This window comes from Geotrypetes seraphini, chromosome 3 (assembly GCF_902459505.1).
Source record: "Geotrypetes seraphini chromosome 3, aGeoSer1.1, whole genome shotgun sequence".
NCBI lineage: Eukaryota > Metazoa > Chordata > Amphibia > Gymnophiona > Dermophiidae > Geotrypetes > Geotrypetes seraphini.
Genome location: NC_047086.1, coordinates 204,491,219 through 204,511,909, shown reverse-complemented (window position 1 = coordinate 204,511,909; position 20,691 = coordinate 204,491,219). Strand labels below are relative to the sequence as shown.

At 42.9% G+C, this 20,691-nt stretch overlaps 1 protein-coding gene across 4 annotated transcripts in view; it reads left to right on the top strand.

Moving 5' to 3' along the window:
* Positions 1-20,691, top strand: part of SLC4A8 (solute carrier family 4 member 8) — a 536,451-nt gene that overhangs the window by 388,465 nt on the left and 127,295 nt on the right. For all 4 annotated transcript variants that reach the window (XM_033936812.1, XM_033936813.1, XM_033936815.1 and 1 more), the window contains one exon: positions 9,168-9,329. In XM_033936812.1, the coding sequence (XP_033792703.1) occupies positions 9,168-9,329 (162 nt within the window). The remainder of the gene's footprint in view (positions 1-9,167; positions 9,330-20,691) is intronic.

Sequence of the window (20,691 nt, the reverse complement as noted above, 5' to 3'; positions counted from 1 at the left end):
CTACTCCCTGTGTTTCACAGTTAGATGTATGTGAGGAGGCTTTCTTTTTCACCCAGTTGGGAAGGGCCAGTTCTGAGAGAGGAACACTATATTTACAGAACTTGCAGTGAAGTGACCACAGGGTCGATGACCACTGTGGGCATGAGGCGTACTTGGAGGTATGTATTGGGAGTGTACTAGTTTTTGTCTCAAGTTAGATCCTTTGGAAAAGGCAAATCTTGGAGGGTCTTGAAATTCAGGATGATACTGCATTACACTCCAATGGGTCATGATGATGCGTTTAATTTGAAAGGCGTATTTAGAATGAGGCAAAACACATACCAAAGAAGAGTCCTGCTAATGTTGTTGAGAATATAAAAGTGTGGTACGAGAGACATTGGAAGCCCTTTTATATGCTTTCTTGATGACTGGGCCTGGATAACCACGCTCTGAGAATCTAGCAACAAGATCTTGAGACTTGTTTTCAAAGTCCTGTCGTGTAGAGCATAATCTTCTAAGCCTGAGGAATTGTCTAGTGGGAATATTGTCTCTCAAGTGTCTGGGATGAAAACTGTCATACCTTAATAAAGTGTTTCTATCAGTCTGTTTCCTATGTATGGTAGTGGTAAAAGAACCATGGTGAAGATTGATTGATAAATCTAAAAAAGAAACTTGATGATGGTGAGTATGCGCGGTGAACTGTAAATTAGAGTCACATGAATTAATCCAGTACAGAAAAATCTCAAGATTGGCAGTAGTACCCACCCAGATAACAAAGATGTCATCTACAAAGCTACTTAACCTCCAGGGATAAGTAGTGGCTTTCCCCAGGTTTACTTTAACAATGGTTTATGGACTTTTACTCCAGAAATTTATCCAAACCTTTCTTAAATTCAGCTACATTAACTGTTTTTCCCAGCCATAAGTTCTACAGCATCTTTCACCTGTAATAAACTAGATTCCTGTAACAAAAATAGTTTTGCGTATCAGATCACCTTTTTATGCTAACCAGTCATTCTAAGAAAGGGAGACCAGCGGCTAAGGCCTCGATTTCCAGATGGATTAAAATGGCCATTACCTCTGCATATGCGGGGGGGGGGAGGAGGCGTTCGCGAGAGGGGGAGAGTGATGCCAGTTCTCGGGGGAGGGAGGGTGGAGCAGCGTGGCTGGCCTCAGGGGGTGGAGGGTGGGAACAAATCAAGCGAGTTTCCCTTACTTCCTATGGGGAAACTCGCTTTGATATACGAGTAATTTGGTTTATGAGCATTCTTCTGGAACAAAGTATGCTCGTAAACCAAGGTTCGTTTAAAATACGGTTCAATTATCAGCACTTGGACAACTTTTGTTACTGATTGCCCAAGTGCCGATTTAGGCCGGTTTTTAGACATTTTTCTGTTTCGATTATGAGCCCCACGGAGGGGCATAATCAAAAAAAGCGTCTAAGTCCCCTTTTGGCTTAAGTCCCTAAACGTTCAACCCAGCAGGAGGGAAAGTGTCCATAACCAAAACAAACGTCCATGTTTTGATTATGGCCTTCCTCTGCCTAAACACCCAATCTCCACTACGTCTACAAGTACCCCCACAGCATGTCTACACTTTTTAGCCATAATGAAACAAAAACACACCTAGGCCACAAACGTCCAACAGAAGGGCTTTTAGGCGAAGGAGGAGCCAGTCCTTCGCCTAAAAGCTGGATTCTGTAACCGGTTACACCGGTTACAGAATCCCCACCCCCCCAATGATCCAGGCAGGAGGGTGCCCAAGCCCTCCTGCCATGTCAAACCGTGACCCCCCCCTCCCGACAACATCGGGGCAAGAGGGAGCTCAAGCTCTCTTGTCCCCCCGACTCCCCGACAGTATCCGGGCAAGAGGGAGCCCAAGCCCTCTTGCCCCGCCGACTCCCCAACTCCCCGACAATATCGGGCCAGGAGGGAGCCCAAGCCCTCCTGGCCTTGGTGCCCCCCCCCCCGTTAGTTGTTCGGGCCAGGAGGGAGCCCAAACCCTCCTGGCCACGGCGACCCCCACCCCGCACTACATTACGGGCAGGAGGGATCCCAGGCCCTCCTGCCCTCGACGCAAACCCCCCTCCCCCCAACGACCGCCCCTCCCAAGAACCACCGACCGCCCCCCAGCTGACCCGCGACCCCCACAACACCCCCACCCCCCCTTCCCCGTACCTTTGGTTTAGTTGGCCGGACAGACAGGAGCCAAACCCGCCTGTCCGGCAGGCAGCCAACGACGGAATAAGGCCGGATTGGCCCATCCGTCCCAAAGCCCCGCCTACTGGTGGGGCCTAAGGCGCCTGGGCCAATCAGAATAGGCCCGGGTGCCTTAGGCCCCTCCTAGGGGCGGGGCCTTGGGCATCTCTCCTGCCGCGATGGTTAGGTTGCCGGGCCGCTGAACTGATGGCGGCCATCAGCTCAGCGGCCCCTTTTACGGCACTTAGACCTGGTTTTATTTCGTCTAAGTGAAAAAGGTCTAAGTGCCGACTAAATTGTATTGGTTATACCTGTTGTACGGCTAGGTGTAGGTCGACCCACCTCCCGCCCACTGCCCATCCTTTCCCCTCCTCTAAACACACCTCTTTTCTCTCTGTGCGTTTAGAGGCAGGGGAAAGGCCTAAGTTGGTTTTAGATACGTCTAAAAACCAGCTTTGGTTATAGGTACTTGGACGATCAGGCTTTTTGATTGTCCAAGTAGCCATTTAGGACACTTTTTAGAAGTTTTTGGTTGTTTTTTTTATTACCCCTTTAGCTTTTAGAAGTTGGTTTTTTTTTTTAATAATTTCTTTATTCATTTTTTCATATTACAACAAGTGTATCAGAAAAATTTATATGATCTTATAAATACACACTTGATTTACCTTCATGAACACTTTAAGTACAGCATATCATATTTATATTCATATTTTATAATGTTCTAAATAATATGTAATTCATTTAATAAGTATGACCAATATAAATAAAATAACCCCCCCTCCCAATCCCTCCCTACCTATTTCAGAAAATCTAACCTAATCCTTTAAAATGTATTAATTAATTCATACATATTGTGAGATAAATAAAATAATACCCACCCACATCCCCATTTAACAAATATCTTATTATGGGAAAATGTTATTAATCATTACAAAAATCTGCTAATGGCCTCCAAATCTTCTGAAATTTACCAAAGTAACCTTTCTGTGTTGCTATTGTGCGCTCCATTTTATATATATGGCATACCAAATTCCACCAAAAGTTATAACTTAATCTGTCATAATTTTTCCAGTTACATGTTATTTGTTGAATTGTTACTCCAGTTAATATAAATAAAAGTTTATTATTATTTGACGAAATTTGACTTTTTTGCTCTCATTGTTGTACCAAATAAAATAGTATCATAAGTCAAGGCTACTGGATTGTCCATCATCCTATTTATTTGAGGCCAAATTGATTTCCAAAATAATAATATATATGGACAATAGAATAAAAGATGATCTAATGTCCCAGCCTCAAGATGACAGTGCGAACATTTATTAGACTTTTATTAAACTTTTAGAAGTTTTCAGGGCAGTCTTATTCACAGCACTGTCCCAAATGTAACCCCTCCCTCTTTGAAACTCACTATTTTCAGTCTCTTGAGAGGGAAAAGTTAAACATAAAATCTAAAATTACTTTTAAAAAAATTTACAAGAAATAAGAGTTTTTGTTATTTTATTATTACAATTCTAAAAGATATATATCCAAATAACTTTAACATAAAATCCCAAATAAACTTTTCCTCATAGAATGTAGTCCTTTCAAAAGATTTTTCTCACAGATTTCAAATGTAAATTTTCTCACAGGACTCCGTTTTTGTTTTTTTTTTTGTTTTGTGTTTTTTTTTTAAATTCTTTATTGATTTTTAAACAAGAACAGTGTTATATAAATAAAAGAACAGTATATTATTGCATTCAGTCATAACACTAATATCTATATAGATAACAGAGCTATCATTCAATAAATACATTATTTTGCATATAGTAATAGCATAAGAACCAAGTAAATAATATAAAATGAAACCAAGTTACCTAAAATATCATTATCAATATTTCCTCCCACCCACCCCCTCCCTGGATGTGTAAAGATAAATAAACCAAGAAAAAAGTAAGACAAAATACAGTATTATATTTGTACAAATGTAGTCATAGAATTTAGTCCTTTCAAAAGATTTTTCTCACAGATTTCAAATGTAAATTTTCTCACAGGACTCCGTTGTTTATTTTACACAGCCGTTGGGTACCAGCGCTTCTTTTTTCTTCTTTTGAGATTCAGTTTTGATCAACAGCAAACCTACTTCCTAACTTAAAGAAATCAAAGGGAGCAAAACCCTAACACCCTGAAAAATATGTTTGTGCTGGAATTTTCTCTAACTACCCATAGAAAAGAAAAAATAATTGAAATTCCCTAACTTTTCCAACCCTGATGTATTTTAAACTATTCTCAAACAAACCCCAGACCAACCTGTCTTTCAAACTGAACTCTTCCCAACTCTTTTTTTTCCTCTCTCTGGCAGTTTTAGAATCCTGACCTACACTGCTCACTGCAACGTGATCTCATCAGACCTGATGCAGACATAAACATTCCAGAATTCTCACTCTCAGGCAGGCAAATACAGCATTAAATTACCCAGCTAACAAACAAAACTTTTCACTTCAAAATAAAAACTTCTATCAGATCTTCTGCCCTATAAACTATAACATATTTTAAACTTATTTTTGTAACCCATGGTTACACTCACCCTTGCTGAAAAGAAAAAAAAATTGTCTTTAGACAAATTTTTTTTTTTTTTTTTACATCTACAATTTCTTTAAAATCAGTATTCTAACCTTAAATAAAAAAATTTATCATACGCAAAGTCTCACAAACTTATTATACAAGATACCTATTTCCTTTATAAATTTTCCATAAATAACCCCCAAACTATCCTTTGGGATCAGAGCCTTTTCGGAACTTCCATAATGCATTCTTTCTTTCTTCTGAGCCCATCTCCTTCACCATTTGTTTATTTTCTCTATTTTGCAGTATCCCATTGACTGTTTTTGACTTGCTTATGAATTTGTTTCATATGATAAACCCATATTTCTTTTGATTTTTATAGCAGGAACTATCTTTATATGTGTCTTGAATATCCTGGTTTTATCTGGTATATCTTTCGTCTTTTGTCGTTCTCTTTTAATCAGAATTGACTTTTTCCTCCTTGAGCTTCCATTTAGCACAGTTTTCTTCCATATATACTTTTTGTTTTCTTCAAGGTTTTTCTCCTTCTCTTTCTCAGAGCATTCTTTATCGACTCTTTCAGAGTATTTATCCAGTCCAACGTCCTGCTCAAAATCTCTGTGTTTCTCACACTCTTCAATAGGAGACATTTTCTCTTCAGCAGGCAACATCGTGACTTCCCTTGGCAAAATCAAGAGAGCTTCTTCTGCTTCCTCCTTTATGCCATTTTTAAGGTTCTCCGTCACCTCTGGATTCTTGCTATCCTCCAGGCTCTGCTGTGCAACAACATTCTGCTCATCTTTGGGCTTAACCAATACAGAATCTGTGATTTCTAAAATTTCATCTGTTTCCAGGAGGTCATCACCTTCAAAATTCAGTGTGATGGCATCTTCAGCTTGAATTGTAACTATAATATTATCATTCTTCACTTTTTTCACAAATGTGCTAATAACTCCTTCTTCAGGATTTACCTGCTCCATTTCAGCTGCCAGTTCTTCAGAAGGAAGTGGTTTAGATACTTCTGGTATACCATCACCAGAATCTGCTGTATCCTTATCATCCACCTCATCCGCTTTATCAACTGCTATAAAGCTCTCATCATTATCATCCTTTTCTGGTTCATCAGCTGTTAGAAAATCTTTATCATATTTTGTCTCCTCTTTTGATTCTTCAACTGTTTTCTCCTCCAGGCCATCTTCCATTTTCTCTGCATGTTTCACTGTATCACTTTTCATTTTATCAGGGAACAACAGTGGAACAGAACTTCCATTTTCGACATCATTTTTCTGGTTTGCATTTTCATCTTTTTCACTTGCAACTTGACTTTTCAGTTTACTTTCCTTCATTTCAACTTCCACTGAAGCATCATTACTTAACTTATCAGTATCCTGTTTTTGTTTCCTCAACTCCTCCATCTGTTCTTCCAGCCTTGCTAGTTTTCTTTTATACATTTGCTCCTCATATATCTTTTTCCAGTTTTTAGTATTTTCCTCTACATATGCAGGCATACTTATAAATGATAAGATATTGTTTTTCAGGAGGGCTCCTTTCATGTCTTTTCGATCTGAAATTCAGTTCCCGTGAACTCTCAGGACTGGCATATGACTCCCTCTCTGGACTTTCATATCTTGCAGACCTCTGAGAGTAGTAGTCTTCTACTTCATCCATCCAAACTCGACAATTCCGGCCAAGATGTCCTGGTTTACCACAATAGGAACAAAGAACTTGTTTTTTCTCCTTCGGGTTCTGTCAAAAGGAATATTTTCTATCATTTTCATATTTTTCTGGGGAATACTGTTGACTCCTTTTCTGCTGACAATATTCCTCGTGATTCCACTTTTGCCACTCAAGCTCTTCTTTTTGGTCTTGCTGTCTCCATCTACCTCTGTAATTAGATCTCTTCTTATATTTGTATTCTTCCATTTTCTTAATGGGAAAAGACTCTGTCCCTCAGGAAAATTCAGAGTTGCTTAGGGAAACTTTCAGTTGACCACAGTGCAATTTATAAGCAAATCAAAGTATCACAAAAAAAACAAATCAGTGTTCAAATTTACTCACAGGTCCTTTCTCATAATATAAATTCACAATAAATATATACAGTGGTACCTCGGTTTACGAGTGCACCAGTTTGCGAGTGTTTTGCAAGACGAGCAAAACATTCGCAAACTTGGTGCCTCGTAAACTGAGCTTGCCTCTCTGTATGAGCGCCCCCCCCCCCCCCCCCCCCCCCCGGCGATCCGGCATCCCCCCCGCTCGCATTGCCCCCCCTCCACCGCGATCCTACTTTCCCCCCCACCCCCCGAGCAGTCAATGACACCCTTTACCCGACTTGGCACCAGTGCCGGTGCCCGAAGATCCTCCCTCTTCTGGCGTGGCCTGGGCTAGGCGGTGCGTTGGAGATCCTCCTTCTTCTGGGCTGGGCTGGGCTGGGCTGGACTGACTTTTGAGCATTTGCGCATGCTCAAAGCCAGTCCAGTCCAGCCCAGCCCAGAAGAAGGAGGATCTCCGACGTACCGCCCAGCCGCGCCAGAAGAGGGAGGATCTTAGGGCACCGGCACTAGTGCCAAGTCGGGTAAAGGGTGTCATTGACTGCTCGGGAGGGGGAAAGTAGGATCGCCAAGGTTCCATTGTACTTTTAAATTTCAAAACAGAAACGATTCTTTAAATTTTTCTAAAATGAGTGTTCATATTGGCATATTTTTGCAAACCACATACACTTTTCAAATTCAGGATTAGTAACAATCTCTCAATTCCCCCATATCAGGTTCTTATTCAGGATTTTGGAACTCAGACCTTTCCAGGATTCCAAAATCCTGCCGACTATGCCAAAAATGTAATCCCTCCCTCTTTGAAACTCACTATTTTTAGTCTCTTGAGAGGGAAAAGTTAAACATAAAATCTAAAATTACCTTTAAAAAAATTTACAAGAAATAAGAGTTTTTGTTATTTTATTATTACAATTCTAAAAGATTTATATCCAAATAACTTTAATATAAAATCCCAAATAAACTTTTCCTCATAGAATTTAGTCCTTTCAAAAGATTTTTCTCACAGATTTCAAATGTAAATTTTCTCACAGGACTCCGTTGTTTATTTTACACAGCCGTTGGGTACCAGCGCTTCTTTTTTCTTCTTTTGAGATTCAGTTTTGATCAACAGCAAACCTACTTCCTAATTTAAAGAAATCAAAGGGAGCAAAACCTTAACACCCTGAAAAATATGTTTGTTGCTTTAATTTTCTCTAACTACCCATAGAAAAGAAAAAATAATTGAAATTCCCTAACTTTTCCAACCCTGATGTATTTTAAACTATTCTCAAACAAACCCCAGACCAACCTGTCTTTCAAACTGAACTCTTCCCAACTCTTTTTTTTTCTCTCTCTGGCAGTTTTAGAATCCTGACCTACACTGCTCACTGCAACGTGATCTCATCAGACCTGATGCAGACATAAACATTCCAGAATTCTCACTCTCAGGCAGGCAAATACAGCATTAAATTACCCAGCTAACAAACAAAACTTTTCACTTCAAAATAAAAACTTCTATCAGATCTTCTGCCCTATAAATTATAACATATTTTAAACTTATTTTTGTACCCATGGTTACAATAAGTACAATGCAAATAAGGGGTGGGAGGGAGGGATTTTAGAATTTTATTAAATGTTTAGATCAATAGGAAAGAAAATTTTATATGATGTATGTGATTGCATAGGTTTTGGTGGGGATGGGAGGGAAGGGGTTAAATTTTTAATGATTTAATGTTGAATATGATAGAGGTTCAATTGATGTATTCAATTCCAATTGTTATTTATTGATACACTTGTTGTAAGATGTAAAAATGAATAAATATATATATTTTTTTTAAACCACTAGCACACCTTTGTAAAAGGAGCCCTTAATTTCCATATTTACCTTCATTTCTTCTCAACTAAAGTTTTTCTGAATTTATATAAGGTCTTCTTAAATCCCATTATTGTTTCTGTTTCCACTAGTTTTCTAGGGGAAACCATTCCTTGCAACCTCATACCTTTCTGTGATGGTGTTCTTATAAAAATCAACTATTTTAATATACCCTTATAGAGCCCCACTCAGGATACCCAGATCAGGTTCAAAATCATATTGCTATCAAAAAACATTCTCAAGAAAACTTCCTATAAGGAAAAGAGAGTGTTGTGTTTTAGGTGAAGAGGACCTTCACTGGAATATATGTGCTCTGAGCCAAAAAGTTATAAGAATGTATATTTATTATTTTCTTAATTACGAGAAAATAGAATTGATTGTACACCAGAAAACATGGAAACATATATTATTTTTCACCGCCAGTGACTCTTTGTATTGTTATCAGTTGAAGTGTGAACACACCCTTAAGGCCTCTCATTGGTTTGTACATTCATATATAAAATTAAAAAGAGGTTCTTAAATGGGGTTTTTGCTATGCTTTATTTCAAGCCAACACGAGATGACCGAGGCTGGGTTGTTAATCCCATTGGCCCAAACCCTTGGTGGACTGTTGTAGCTGCAGTAATCCCAGCACTTCTTTGCACCATCTTGATCTTCATGGACCAGCAAATCACAGCCGTAATCATCAACAGGAAGGAGCACAAGCTTAAGGTGAGAGCTCTGGGGGGAAGGGGTTGTGAATACAATTACAAACTCCTTTCTCCATCGAAGGGTAAGCAATTGCCTATCCTACTGAAGAGTTTGTCAAATACACATTGAGTTAGTCCAGTAATTTCCACATATCCAAGTGGACTAGCATGGCAATCACAGTTCTCTGCGCCTCCTAACCAGTATATTTACAGGCTCCCTGAAAGCTGAGTTCTGTTGAACTTCATTGTGTTATGATTTCATGCAGCAGCCAGATTTTCAGCAGCAGGAGTGGTAAGAACCAGTGGCGTACCTAGGGTATGTGGCACCCGGGGCCCATCATTTTTTGACACCCCCCGCCCCATGTAAAAAAATATTTTTTGTAATGACCATGAAACGGAATAAATGGTCAGAATAGAAACAGGCAGTGAAAATTTTCTTATATTCCAAACATAACATAACATAACATAAATTATGTCTGAATTGTCATGACATCAGAAGTACATATGGAGTAGTTGCAGGTGATGCTTGGGACAGTTCTGATTGTGTTAGTTCGGTTTTATGTGTTTTTTGAATAGAATGTTTTTTATTTCTTTTTGAAGGTTTTGCAGTATGTGATCAATGTCAATTGGTTGTAGGGTTGGGGGTCGAGTGTTGCAGCTCGAAAGGCTAGGAGGTTGTCGAACAGTTTTTTTCTTTTGACGTTTTTGGTTGGAGGGTGTGTGAATGGTGCGTGAGTTCTCCTATGTCTGTTTGAAGTGGATTGAATTATTTAGCTGAAAAAATTAGTTACCCCCTCATCCCACACACATTAATTCTCTTCCATTTTTGTTCCCATTATAAAAAACACTGATAAGTTCCCAGAAAAAAAATACATTAAAATAAGAAGTGAAAACAAAGGCCCCTACAGATGAGAACATAACATAAGAATAGCCTAACTGGGTCAGACCAATGGTCCATCATGCCCAGTAGCCCATTCTCATGGTAGCCAATCCAGGACACTAATACCTGGTCAAAACCCAAAGAGTAGCAACATTCCATGCTACCGATCCAGGGCAAGCAGACACTTCCCCCATGTCTTAATAACAGATTATGGACTTTTCCTCCAGGAATTTGTCCAAATCTTTCTTAAAACCAGCTACACTATCTGCTTTTACCATAACTTCTGGCCACTTCATTTTTAAGTTTAGATCTTTCCTTTCAAACAGAGACCTTGCTAGATGTCAAATACAGCACAAGGTAACTTCACATGGACTTAGCTGTGCAGGAAATGTGAATCTCCTCATACACCCACCATATAGTGCAAAAATGTGCAAAGGTCTGTTTTTTTCTTTCGATCACTACATAGCCTAATGCCACACAAGCAGCGCTGTTACAAACATATTCTGTAGGTCAATGCTAAGGATAACAAAGTTTCCTTCCTTGGACCAGAAGGAGATACTGATAAACCACTGGAAGAGATCCCAACATAACACCCAAAGACCCACTCAGTGTGTGAACCAGTTGAATGGAGTGGACTAACTGGGGGGTGGAAATGGGCCCGGAGTTTGCTCAGCAGAATTTCCCAGACCACCTCTTCCTCTCAACACATTGACACGCTGCCACCACCACCACTAGAAACACCTCACTGGGTAGGCCAGCTATGCTATAAACTTTATAAAACACATTATTATATTTTCTTATAAAGCACATATTTTAACTGAAATCTCTGACATCCTCAGCCTTTCCATTCACAAAAATAGAAGGAAGAAAAGTTCCCATTTCCTGCTGTTTCATGTCCCCGGCCTATACAATATTTTTTTTCTGCAGACCCTTCAAAAGTCTGACCAAATCCTCGTTTCACTTGCATTATAAAGTACTGAGGATGCCATCTCTCCCCAATCCCAGGTCCTAAAGTCTAAGACAGTAGCGCAAACTAATGCTGCCAGATTCAGGAAAAAAAATTTCGATTCGATTCAGCCTATTGAATTGGTTTTTCAATTCGATTTTCCTGCCCAGTTGGGTGATTTTTTTCAAAACTCCTGGTGGGTTTTATAGCTTTTTCACCCCCTTTGGCTTCTCTTAACCACACTGGCGCTGTGGTGTAAATAAAATAAAGAAACAAAAAGGACTTTTCCTCTCTCTGTTAAATCCTAGCTCACGTTTGCAGTCCAACACCAGCTCTGTCAGGATACACATTTCAAATCTGACATATTATAATCACAAAACAGAAAATAAAATTAATTTTTCTACCTTTTGTTGTCTGGTTATATTTCAAATCTTGTTGGTCCAAGGCTCTGGTTTTCTTCTGATAACTTGCTTGCCAGGGTCTCCTTCTTTCTTCTTTCAGCGTGCTAACCATCCATCTGCCAACTCTGTCCTCCCTTTCCATTTCCCTTCCCTCCCCAGGAAGTCTGGTATCATTCCTTTTTTTCATCTCCCTCCACAGATCCACCTTTTCTTAACTACCCTTTCATCCGGCATCTCTCCCTCCTTCCCCACCACCCCAGAGTCCACCATCTCTCCCTTTCTTTTCCCAATTACCCTCCTATCCAGTATCTCTATCCCTCCTCCACACCATCCCTTGTGTCCAATTTCTCTCCCTTTCAGTTCCTTCCCTCCCTAAATCCCATGGTCCATCATTTCTCTCCCTCTCCTCTATTTTCAGACCCATTATTTCTTCATCCCCCCCCCAAAGTTTGGCATATGCACGTCTCTTTGAACACCCCCTTCCCTCCGTGTACTTCTAAACCAGGGTCCCCCCCAAAGGCCTGTCCCCCCTTAAAGGTCTGCCTGTCCCCCCATGAAGGCCTGCACCCCCCTTGAAGGCCTGTCCCACCCCCTTGTAGGCCTGTCCCCCCCTTGAAGGCCTGTCCCTCCCCCTTGTAGGCCTGTCCCCCCCCTTGAAGGCCTGCCTGCCTGTCACCCCCCTCCCCCTTGAATGCCTGCCTGCCTGCCCATCCGCCCCACCCCGAAGGACCGCTCGCCCCCCTGGCCTCCCCGCACCACCTATGAAGCAGCACTACCTATGCTCCCGGCCTTGCCGTTCAGTCCCCACCACCACCACCACCCCCGAAGGACCGCTCGCCCCACTGACCTTCCTGCACCACCTATGAAGCAGCTGCAGCAGGATCGCGACGTCAGCTATCCTTGCACTGCTTAGGCGCTGCTTCCTGCGCCGCGTTCCCGCCCCTCCTCTGATGTCAGAGGAGGGGCGGGACCGCGGCGCAGGAAGCAGCGCCCAAGCAGCTCAGGGATAGCTGACCTCGCGATCCTGCTGCTTGCTGCTTCACAGGTGGTGCAGGAAGGTCAGTGGGGCGAGCGTTCCTTCGGGGGTGTGGGGGGACTGAATGGCAAGGCCGGGAGCACCCCTTCAGGGCTGGCACCCGGGGCGGACCGCCCCTCCCGCCCCCCCCTTGGTACGCCACTGGTAAGAACAGACCTCTGTGATGGTGTATTGTGAGTTATTTTATTCTTGTTATCCCAGGGCAAGCAGGCAGCATATTCTCACATATGGATGACGTCATCCATGAAGCCCGGTACAGACAACTGCAAAAGTGCATCAGCACTTTAAGAACTTTAGAAAGTTCGTGACTGACTGCACCGCAGATACGCGAGTGCCTTCCCGCCCGATATAGGCTCCTCAGTTCTTAGTTTTCCTTTGAGCTAAGAAGTCATGCTCTTGAACTTTCGTTTTCAGCCTTTTCCTTCCCGCTTGCGCATTTATTTTTTATTTTCTTTAATTTCTCCTTGTTCTCTTTAAAAAAAATTGAAAAAAAGAGAGAACGCGGGAAAATTTTTTCCCCTGTTTTCGCCTTCGAGTGTTTTGACGATGGGGCCTTTTTCTCCTCAGCTATTGAGTTAAATTTGGCTGAGGCGGTTTTCCTGTCCCTGTCCCACCCATTAACGGGTTGTTGCTTTTTTTTTTGTAATATTCTTTATTCATTTTTAAAACTTACAATAAGTGCAACAGCATATAACATCAATTTATACTTAAATACATCACTTAATATCTTATTAAAATCTAATTCAGATCCCATATCCCTCCCTCCCCCATATTCAATAACTTTCATCAAACATAAGAAAACATGTAATAATCCCCCCTCCCCACATTATTTGTACTCATAAGAAAACCAACCCCCGCTCCTCCCCCCTCCTGGATGTGCATATTTAAGGGGAAAAAATTATATTCATTCATTACAGTATTTTGTTAATGGCTCCCAAATATCCTGAAATTTCTTAATGTTCCCCTGCTGCATGGCAATTACCCTTTCCATTTTAAATATGTGACATAGAGAGTTCCACCAGAAGCTATAATTCAAACGATCCCAATTTTTCATGATATGCTGTATGGCAACCCATGTCATAATGAGTAATTTATTTATTACTAGTCGTTAAGCCCGTTACATTAACGGGTGCTAGAATTTATGTCTGTCTGTATTTTTCTTTCTGTCTCTTTCCTCCCTCCATTTCCCTGTGTAGCGCTGTCTCTGCTTTCTTCCTCAGTCTGCACTCTCAGGCTGTAACATTACTGCTTAGCTTTTTCTCCCTGCAAGCATCTCTGCTCTCTTTCTCATCCCCAGTCTCTTTGCTATTTTTCTCTTCTTGCAGGGGTCTCTGCTCTCCTTTCTCTATATGTTCCTGATTCCTGCAAACTTCTGTTTTCTCTGTATGCTCTTGATCCTGTGTTTCCCTGTAGGTGTCTCTTCCTTTTTTTTTTATTCCTTCTTCACATATGGTTGATTTATTAAAAGTTTTTATATTTTTCCTGTTTGTTGCATGCCTGTCTCCTTGGCCGCTGTATGTTTCTCTTTTTTTGCTTTCTGTGTTTGTTTGTGTTTTTTTGCTGATTGTCTACTTGGTCACTGTCAGTCTATCTGTCTCATTGGCTGCTGTATGTCTTTTTTGCAGTCTAACTCCTTGGCCACTGTATGTCTGTATGTCTTTTTTTCCTGAATTTATCCTTGGGCATTGTATTTGTTATTTTTTTCTGTTTGTCTCCTTGGCTGTTTGTATTTTTTTTTTTTTTTTGCTGTCTCCTTGCGCACTGTCTCTCTGTCTGTCTACTTGGACGCTGTATGTAAGTATGTCTGTATTTTTTTTTTGTTGTCTGTCTCCTTGGCTGCTGTATGTCTGTTTGTCATTTTTTTCCTGTGTCTCTCTCTCTCCTTGTCCTCTGTGTTTTGTTATTTTTTCAATCTGTCTCTTTAGCCCCCTGTCCTTCTGTGACTGTCTGTCTCTCCTTGTCCACTGTTGTTTGTTTGTTTTTTTCAATCTCTCTTTAGCTTCTGATCCCCTCTCACTGACCCTTGCGACTGCATGTTATTCCGGCTGGGTTTCCATGGCAACCCTGCTCGCGGGTCTGTGAGTGTAGGGCCGTTTTGTTATTTCCTTGTGGGAAGCTGTCCGGGTCTGGCGGCGCCGTGTAGGGCGGAAGCGGGGAGGCGGGGCCTCAGCACCGGCCGGGCAGCTCGCGCTGCCGTCCCCCAGGAGCCCGAGGCCGACGGCGGGGGAGGCAGGGACATGCCTGGCATGCCATGGTGCAGGAGGAACGGAGATCGGCGGCTGGCTGCGGTCCAGCTTGTGGAGGCGATCGGCTGGTGACGTATAAGCGTGCATGCGCACTCCTTCGGCCACAGTCCTACAGCGCACGGAACACGCAAATAGGAGTGCGCATGCGCAGCTAGCTTTTTATTATATAGGATTATTAGAAGAAATTTAGCTCTTAGCCCTCATTGATGTATCAAATAATACGGGGTTTAAAAAGTGTGGCAGGTGCCAAAGGACAATTTCCTTCACCGACCCCCACAACTGATGTATATAGTTCCTTGGCCTGGAATATTGCATCGAGTCCTGCATGCATTGTTCCACTCTTCAAAAGTGCACCATTAACAGCTGCATTCTACAACAAGAGAAGTTTACATTCAGGTACTCAAACAATTTTCCCGATCTGTCCTGGTGGGCTCACACTCTATCTAATGTACCTGGGGCAAAGGGAGATTAAGTGACTTGCCCAGGGTCACAAGGAGCAGCATAGGATTTGAACCCACAACCTGAGGGTGCTGAGGCTGTACTCTAACCAGTGTGCCATACACCCCAGCAATTTTGACATGCAGCTAGCAGCATGTACACATGTATATCATGGTGATCTGTCAAATGTGCGCAAGACATTGGCGTGCTGACAATTCAGCCGCGACATTTGTGCGCAGAACACATATGCGCCGCTATATTCCTTCCCTTTTACGCTCTTAGGGGTGTGGGGAATGACAACTCGCACTCTCGTTCTGATGCAGAGTGTGGGGGGGAAATCTGTTACAATTATGCTCTCTCGTGCTCTTAGGGGGGTGCTCAATGCCGATGCACTCTAAATTTAAAGATTGCTGCAAACCCCCCCACCCCACTACACTTACAATTGGGCCCTGGCAATTCAGTTCCCTTCATGCATGCACTTGTCGCGGCGTGTATTTGATTGTGTGGAATTGTCAACATGCCAATGTCCTATGCACTAAGGTCGGTGTACCATATATCATATATACAATTTCAGAATGCCACTATTTACATGTGAAAATCTGCACTTCATGTTGATTGTACAGGGGTGTGGTTTGGATGGAGCCTGGCAGAACTTGAACAGAGCTATGATCTACATGTGTGTTTCTCATTTCAGAAAGGAAATGCACGTGTATGCCCTAATATTTCAATGTTAGGATTTTCAGCTGCTATTTCCTATATACAGATTCTTCAAAAGTGCTCAGTTCAGCCATTATGCATTTCTTATGAATGTCTCTCTTCAGATTAAAAATGTATTAAATTTGCAGCATTCACACATGTAGGTTTGCAGAATGGCCTACATACCTACCAAATAGACCACTGATCTCTGAGAATTCAGCCCTATTAAAGGCAAATGTTAACCCAAAATATGTTGAGACCAACTCAATGACCTTTTGTTGTGCAGGGGTTAAACTGTGGAACTCACTTGTGAGTCAAATACAGAAATGTGGTGAAAAAGGCACATTTAGGAAATTACTTAAAACACAATTCTTTGTAAATGCCTTTTTCTAGATATTGATTCCTCATGACTGTTGACTTTTGAGAACCTCTTCATAATTGTTTGTATAGGCCTTTTGGGGCTTTGATCTTTCTATTGCTGATTCTCTGAGGATTTGCTTATTTATTTATTGTTTTTATTTTGTTTTACAAATTTATGTATGCAATACTATGTAAACTGTTTAGGCCTTAGACAGTTCAGAAATTCTTAAATAAATAAATACATGTGTAAGTACTGACACCAGTGGTGTAGGGAGGGAAGCTGGCACACGGAACAGAGGTGCCTAGCAGAGCTACATTGTGCCCCCCTCCCCGCATCATCATGCTGTGCACCTCTACCCCCAGTTCCATACCTCTTCAAATCTTCATCATCCACAAGCAGCATATCTTACCTGATACTCACGCCGACCTCATCCTTCCCTCTGATATCACTTCTTTGTCCCTGCAAACAGGAAGTGATGTCAGAGGGATAAGGCCATTGTGAGCATTAAATAAGAGATGCTGCTCATGGCTGGCAAAGATTTGAAGAGATACTGGAGGGGAGGGGGAGGTGCCAGTGCACCCATCAAGGCGACACTCGGGCAGCCTGCCTCCTTCGCCCCCTCCTTACTACGCCAGTGACTGATGCATATGCAAATTGTGAACTATCAAGTTACACATGTCAATTGTCAAATTTCCTCTAGCGATTTTTTTTCCAATGTGTATATTAGGGGGCGGCGTGGCTTGGAACCTTGCGCGAATGGTCGGGTGAGGAAGGAGCTCCTGCTATTAACAGACATTATATTAAATAAACTAGTGTCAGGAAAAATAGAAAGTTTTGAATTTTTTCAAATTAGTAAATCAGGATGGCCCCCGGTAAACCACCAAAAAATGACACGGCAATAACAAACGCTGGCAGCGTAAAGCGATCAAAACCGGAGCCGGTGACACCCTCAAAAACTCCATTGCCAAAGGACAGCAAATGGGAAGAAGAAATGTTTAAAGAAATTAAAGCCATAAAAGAAATCGTCTTGTCAAACTCAAAAAAGCTGAACGAGTTACAGGATGAAGTATCCACATTAAATAGGAGAACGGAGGTCTTAGAAAATAAAGTTAACCAACTGGAAAAGAATGTTGAAGGGTTTGAATTTCTAAAGAAAAAACTTAAAGAGAACGGAGAGAAAATAGACTTGCTTACCAGGGAGCTGGAGGACTGCTAGAACAGGATGAGGAGGTCGAATTTGAGAGTGATAGGGATACCGGAAGGGGTGGAGAAAGAGAACATGATATCCTTCTTAGAAAACTTCATTATTAAAGTCCTGCCTTTTAAAGCAAAACACCCTATTGAAATAGAAAGGGCACACAGAGTCCCAACCAGAAGACCTGATAAATTTGTTGGACCTAGACCGATAATTTTTAAGGTGTTAAGATTTCAGCATGCCCTAGAAATTATTAGACTTGCAAAAGAAAATCAAAATCTGCGCTGTCAAGATGCCAAGATTCACATTGTCCCAGATTTTGCAAAATCCACAGCACAGAGGAGAAAGCAGTTTTTAGATTTGCGTCCATCACTCAGAGAAATTGGACCTAAATATGGGTTGTTGTACCCAGCAGTTATGAAAGTTACAATGGGCAATAAAGCATTCAGCTTTGATAAACCTGAGAAGCATAAAGAATTTTTAAATCAAAGAGAGCAGCCTATGAATGAATGAATCTGAGTGGTTTATTCCAGTTGTTTTATATGCTTTATAGTATATATAATACTTGTTTTATATGCTTTATAGTATATATAATATAAAGAATTGTTTTTATATTTTAAAGTTTATTTTAATATGTACCGGTAAAATAATCTTCCCAGTTTACAGTGAGGATTTGAATTGCATTCTGAGTTCTATAAGCACTACAAATGGATGAGGTAATATATTGTACTGAACATTCCTCTCTGGAAGATTTACAACTTACAAAATATTCTTATCTGCCTTTTCTTATTGCAGTAAGATTCTAACAAAGGTCTAGTCAAATATTGCAGGAGTAACTTTTAATTATTAGCTGCAGTAAGCATGCAATATATATTTTATCCCAGGACAAGCAGGCAGGTATTCTCACTAGTGGGTGATGTCATCCGACAGAGCCCCGATACGGACATCTTGCAAGCATGTCTTGCTTGAAGAAACTCAGAAGTTTCGAGATGCCCGCACCGCCATGCGCCAGTGCCTTCCCGCCCGATGCTCCGGGCGTGTCTCCTCAGTTCTTTTTCTTCCGCGGAGCTGAGAAGTCTATCTTCAATTTGCGCCCATTGAATATCTTTTTTGCCTTCTTTTTGCCGCGGGTTGAGTTCTTTTGGGCTCTCCTGTGCGTTTATTTCTTTCTTTGATTTCTTTTTTCAAAAAAAAAAAAAAATTTTTCCTTCCGACTCCGGGTCGGCCGCGTGGCTGAGGCCCCGCGCCTTCGACCTTGCGGCGAAGCTTTTCCGGCCTATGTCCCGGCCGATTACCGGTTTCAAAAAGTGTAGCAAGTGCCAGCGCGCGATTTCGCTCACGGACCCTCATCGACGCTGCTTACAGTGTCTGGGACCGGATCACTTTCCGAAATCGTGCCGGCCTTGCTCCACTCTGACGGCGAGAGCGTTTAAGCGCCGCTGTCTGCTCTGGGAGTCCATGTTCAAGATGGAAGCTTCGTCAGATCCTGCAGCTTCGACATCGACGGGGGCTTCGACTCCTTCAGCCCCAGGGTGACCTCCCAGCTTCGGCTTCGAGGGGCGGTCCGCCCCCTCCTCTTCCTCCTCGCCGCACGACCTCGTTGCTCAGCGAGGAGGAGCGGCGAGTGGTGTCCGGGTCCTCGAGGAGGTCCTCCGAGAGTGCTATGCCTCCTTTGGAAACGATTCCCTCGAGGAGGGCTTCTCTTGGTGATATGCCTCCTTTGGAGCCCATTCCCTCGAGGAAGACCTCGTTTAGTGACCTACCTCCCTTGGAACCGATTACTCCGCCCCATGATTCAGTGTGGCATCCACCTTCGGGGCCATCCAGTCCGGGGCATAGCAGGAAGCAGGACGAGTTCTTCCGAACTCCCTATCAAGCCTGGGCGACGTCCAGAGAAGCACCGACTCTTCCATCTTTGCGATCGACAGCATCGAGTCCGATCTGCTCCTTGGAAGCGTCTGACCCAGTCTCGCACAGAAGGACTCAATCCCCTTCCAAGCATCGAGAGGGGCATCGGTCCAGGCATTCTTCGAAGCATTCCTCTCGACACTCAACCGTCTCGCCTCAGAAGAAATTGCCTCGGTTGGGGTATGCTGCTTCGACTGGGTCTCCTCCTCCGGGCCCGGAGTTCGAGGACCCCGAGGTTTTCTACTCGTCCTGTTGCTCACAGGCCTCCTTGGAGCCTGAGGCTTCGTCTTCTTCTAGTCCGTCTCGCGGACGGGCGATGGCGGACCAACTGTCCTTTTCATCGTTTCTCAGGCAGATGGCGGATGACTTGGACATTACTCTAGATGCGGGGTCTCGATATTCCAAAGAGTATCTCGATACCATGCACTTGTCTCGACCTCCGGCGGAGTCCTTGCGGCTTCCCCTGCACAAGCTCCTCGACCAGACCTTCATGCGCTGCTTCGAGTCTCCTTACTCTATCCCTGCGGTCCCTGGCAAATTGGATTTGCGGTACCGCACGGTACATCATAAAGGCTTCGAGGGTCCTCAGCTTTCGCACCAGTCCCTCCTGGTCGAATCCTCGCTCAAGCGGTCTCATCCTGGCCAGGTCTACGGTTCCGTACCCCCGGGCCGCGAGGGCAGAACCATGGATAAGTTTGGGCGACGCATCTATCAGAATTCGATGATGGTGTCTAGAGTCCTGAATTACAACTTCCACTTTGCAACATACTTAGAATTTTTTCTACCTGTGCTTCGAAAGTTCACTCCATACATCGAGTCCCAGGCTAGGTTTGAGTTTGAGGAAGTGGTTGCTTCGTTGTCCCAACTCCGACTTCAGTTGATGCAATCTGCTTATGATGCGTTCGAGCTCTCTGCCCGAGCGGCGGCTTGCTCGGTGGCGATGCGCCGGTTGGCCTGGTTACGGACCATTGATATGGACCCGAATCTTCAAGACCGCCTGGCGAACGTCCCGTGTGCTGGGGCGGATCTTTTTGACGAATCTATCGAGACTGTCACGAAGAAGTTGTCTGACCACGAAAAGTCCTTCCAATCTATCCTTCGGCCGAAGCCCAAGCCTCAACAGTCTCGACCTTCTCGTCCACCGTTGATTTATCAGAGGCGTTATCAGCCGAGGCAAACTCCTCCTGCGAGACAACCGGCGAAGCGTCAGCCTCCCCAGAAGGGTCAGCCTAAGTCTCAGTCGCCTGCTGTCCCTAAGACTACGCAGCCTTTTTGAC